The sequence below is a fragment of the Otolemur garnettii genome, unplaced genomic scaffold (assembly GCF_000181295.1).
Source record: "Otolemur garnettii isolate 467f Iridium unplaced genomic scaffold, OtoGar3 scaffold00053, whole genome shotgun sequence".
Classification (NCBI taxonomy): domain Eukaryota; kingdom Metazoa; phylum Chordata; class Mammalia; order Primates; family Galagidae; genus Otolemur; species Otolemur garnettii.
The window spans coordinates 9,456,074-9,459,903 of record NW_003852448.1 but is presented as its reverse complement, the minus strand read 5'-3'; the positions used below and the strand labels follow the sequence as shown (position 1 = coordinate 9,459,903).

Genomic DNA, 3,830 nt, shown 5'->3' with positions numbered 1-3,830 from the left:
AAAAAAAAAAAAAAAAAAAAGTTCCTTAGCATTAACAAACACATGTATTTCCTCTTATTTTTGAGACTAAACAAACCAATCCTAAATAGAAGCAGACAACAAATGGCATCAAAATATTTTCCTTCCCTGTTTTTGATGGATGGATGTGAAGAGTATAGGCAACTTCTAAACTGAGACATTACAAGCCCACAACCCGAGGCTTAAACATAAGGGTGTACGATGTATTTAGCAACCATGTTGAGGAAGGGGTGCATTAGGTGCCTAGACAATGGAACAAAGGCAAACAAACAAACAAACAAACAAAAAAACCCTAAAGACTTGGACCGTCTGGTGTACGGAGTAGTATAGCCTGGAAACAAATCTACTGGACAAGTTATCTGCTAAAGGTTTTTAAAATGAAGAGCAAAGGGACACCCTCAGAATGAGAGAGAGTCAGGGTAAGAGCCAGAAGCCCAGCCCGAGTACAGGCCTTAGAAGGAGGGCCGTTGGCCATGAGGACCTCAGGGATTCCTGGGCGCACCCCAAAGGCAAGTGCTTCCTAAAGACTTTACTGCATTAGTGACCAATGATCCAAAGGATAAACTTGCTGGCCCTAACATCCCTTGAAGTCCACAGAGTTTGCCACTTGCCCAAACTAAACTGAATCAATGGAGAACCTGTTTAAAATGCAGATTCCAGGCTCGCTGCCTGTAGCTCAAGCCACTAAGGCACCAGCCACATACACCAGAGCTGGTGGGTCCAAATCCAGCCAGGCCTGCCAAACAACGACTACAACCAAAAAATAGCCAGGTGTTGTGGCAAGCACCTATAGTCCTAGCTACTTGGGAAGCTGAGGCTAGAGACTCACTTAAGCCCAGGAGTTGGAGGTTGCTGTGAGCTGTGATGCCACGACACAACACTTTACCCAGGAGGACAGCTTGAGGCTTTGTCTGGGGGGTGGGGAGGAATGTAGATTCCAAGGCCCACCCCTGCATTCTGCTTCAGCATATTTTCGGTATCTGCATTTAAATAAGCAGCCAGGTGATTTGGATACAGGTCCCAAGACACTTGTAGGCAGCACCACTATCTGTGCTGTTTCTTTTCTCGGCAGGTGTTTTTCTCACAGTCCAGGTTTTTACTTCCTTTTCTTTCTGGGCACTCTCTTGAATCTATGACCCACAAAGAAGTTACCCAATCTATTTGAAAGAGTTTAAAGTGCATTAATTCCCCTACACACAGTAAAGGTAGAAAAGGGAGTTTATTTATATTGGAACAAATTCAGTGGGTAAAAAGCCAGTGATTAGGGGAAAGGGCAGAGAGAAAGAAGGTTAATACCAGGATTAGGATGCCCCGTTCTCTGGGAAGAACAATCCTTTATTAACTAGTACTTCCTAACTTTATAAGTTCTATTATGCTTGCAGAAGCTTTTTTTGAAGAAAAATTCAGGAACGATGACTATTAGGTGTATTACTGTTTACCTCTGGGGTGTGCGCTTCACGGGCAGGGACCACACTCATCATCCTTTACTCCCAGAAGCCAGCGCAGTGGCTGGTACACAATAGGTGCTAAATAAATGTTTACAGAAGGATTGGTAACTCCGGTTTCTATAAGACACAAACCACGCTATCCCTTTCTTCCCTCAAACCAGAACTCTTGGGTTAATTAATTCCAAACCTACAGAGCACATTTTAAAAGAAGTGCTTGCTGCCCGCAGCTGCTCCAGAGAGCTCCCATTTGGGTCCTTGTGCCCTGGCCCCTTCTCTAAAATCTGTTTTGAAAGCAATGGTCCTCTCTCTCCACACTCCGTGGGTGTGCTCGCTTGGAAATTTTAACCAGTTCCCCTGCAGGTCTTCCCAGGAGCGGGCGGAGGGCAGTCCGCCTGAACTCATCTAAATAAACCAGACATACTCTGCATCTCTCCCCGCGCCCAAGCCCCGAGAGGCAGGGGGCTTCCAGCGAATCAGAGCTCCGGAGCCCTCAGCCTAAAGGCTGGTCCTATCGGCCGCCCTGCTCTCCCGGGACCCTCAGAGCGACCCTGCCCACCGCTGTCACCCGTGAACTCCGGCAAGTTTGTCTCGGTCACGGTGCCCGTCGCTAGCTTTGGAGCGGCTCTGCGCCGAGGCCCGACAGGTCGCCGGAGCCGCACCACCTCCAGGCCCCAGAGCAAGTCTCCAGCCCGCGGTGGCGAAGCTCCTGCCCCGGCTCGCCGCGCGCTCGCTCGCCCGCTCACCTTCGTCGGTTCCCTGCGCGCTGGCCGCGACGAGGAGCTGGGCCAGTGCCAGGAGCAGCACCAGCAGGCAGGCTTTCCGGGCCCTCATGGCGGCAGGTGCGGAGCGCGGCCTCCTCGCACCGGCAGCCGCTGGGCACTCCCGTACCTCGGGGTCTGGCCGTCCGCCTCCCTCCTCCCGGGATACACGGCCGAAAAGAGGAAAAAAAAACCTCAGAAGTCCTCCCCGGAGGAGGCGGAGAACGCCGCGAACCGACCAATCCCAGCGCAGCTAGGGTGCGGGCCGCGTGTGCCAGGTCCGCGTCCGGACCCCCTACCCAGGCCAGAGCGCTGCCCCTCCTAGCTCCTCCGCGCAGCCCGGGATTGCGCGTTTAAAACTAGGAACCCTAACGTGAGGTGCCCCCTTCTGATTGGCTGTGCCGCGACCACCAATCAGCGGCTGCCACTCGGTTTGCCCGGACGCACAGGCGGAGAGAGGGAGCCGGGAAGAACAAAGCCGGCGGGCCGGACCCGGAGGGGTGGGACCTGCCTACACTACGGTTTGCGATTGGCCGGAATTCTGGTGGGCGGAGCAGACCTGGGAAATATGGGGCGGGGCAGAGCTGCGCTTCCTGCGGCGGAGGTTGGCAGGAAGAACACGTGTCTGTAGCGGAGCGGTGGGAAGCCAGAGTACTAGCAACCTAGTAGAGGTTGGAGACCAAAGCCGGCGACAGATCCCCAGCCAATCTGTGGGTGGGAAAAGGAGAGAAAGAGGCTCTCGAGTCTGCTTCATGTTCGTGGGGTTCTTGATTTCTCTTTTATACTTCAACATATTTATTTCTGGGTATTGGGCTAGGGAGCGGGGATGGGCAGGCAGTGAGATAAATCCAGACTGGGTTTGGGGAGGCGTCTCTCAGTGGTTTTGTCTGTGAACAAAGCTGTCAGATTCTTGTCTATAACATGGCCCCATGTTATTTATTCATTGCGTGGTTTTTCTGCAAACGAGAAGTACCAGATAAGCAATCTAGTGGTTTATAGAGATGTAAATACAGTCTTGAGTTTTTTCCTTTTGACCACTTTGGGTAAGAAAAGTAGGTTAAGATAATCATGATTTGTGTAGGTCAGAAGAGAAGGCTGAGTTGTGAATTGGGGCTTGAGATTTTTTTAACGCTTGGGAATTCATATGCCTGATGAATGGTAGAAGACAAAATAGGGTGGGCAAAAGCAATGAAACTCAAGAGTCCACGAGTATTTTCATGTGTATGGAGATTATTAAGTGAGGAAGAAAGAAAGTGGGTGGCTCGCCTTACCAAATAGGAATTTGGGGGTTTTTTTTTGAGACAGTCTTAAACTGTTGGCCTGGGTAAAGTACTGTACCATCACAGCTCACAGCAACCTCAAAATCTTGGGCTCAGGCAATTCTCTTCCCTTAGCCTCCAGAGTGGCTGGGACTACAGGCGCCGGCCACAATGCCCAGCTATTTTTGTTGCTGTTGTTGCAGTTGTCATTTGTTTTAGCTGGACTACGTTGGAACCTGCCAGCCTTGGTGTATGTGGCTGGCGCCCTACCCACTGAGCTACAGGCGCTGCCCCCAATTAGGAAATACTAATTTAATAAAAAAAAAAAAAATTTTTTTTTTTTTGGA

At 50.7% G+C, this 3,830-nt stretch overlaps 1 protein-coding gene across 1 annotated transcript in view; it reads right to left on the bottom strand.

Moving 5' to 3' along the window:
* Window positions 1-2,477, bottom strand: part of PDIA4 (protein disulfide isomerase family A member 4) — a 24,443-nt gene extending 21,966 nt beyond the window's left edge. Inside the window, exon 1 of the mRNA XM_003792066.3 lies at window positions 2,210-2,477. Coding sequence (XP_003792114.1) covers window positions 2,210-2,297 — 88 coding nt within the window. The 5' untranslated portion in view covers window positions 2,298-2,477. The remainder of the gene's footprint in view (window positions 1-2,209) is intronic.
* Between the last annotated feature and the right edge of the window lie 1,353 nt (window positions 2,478-3,830).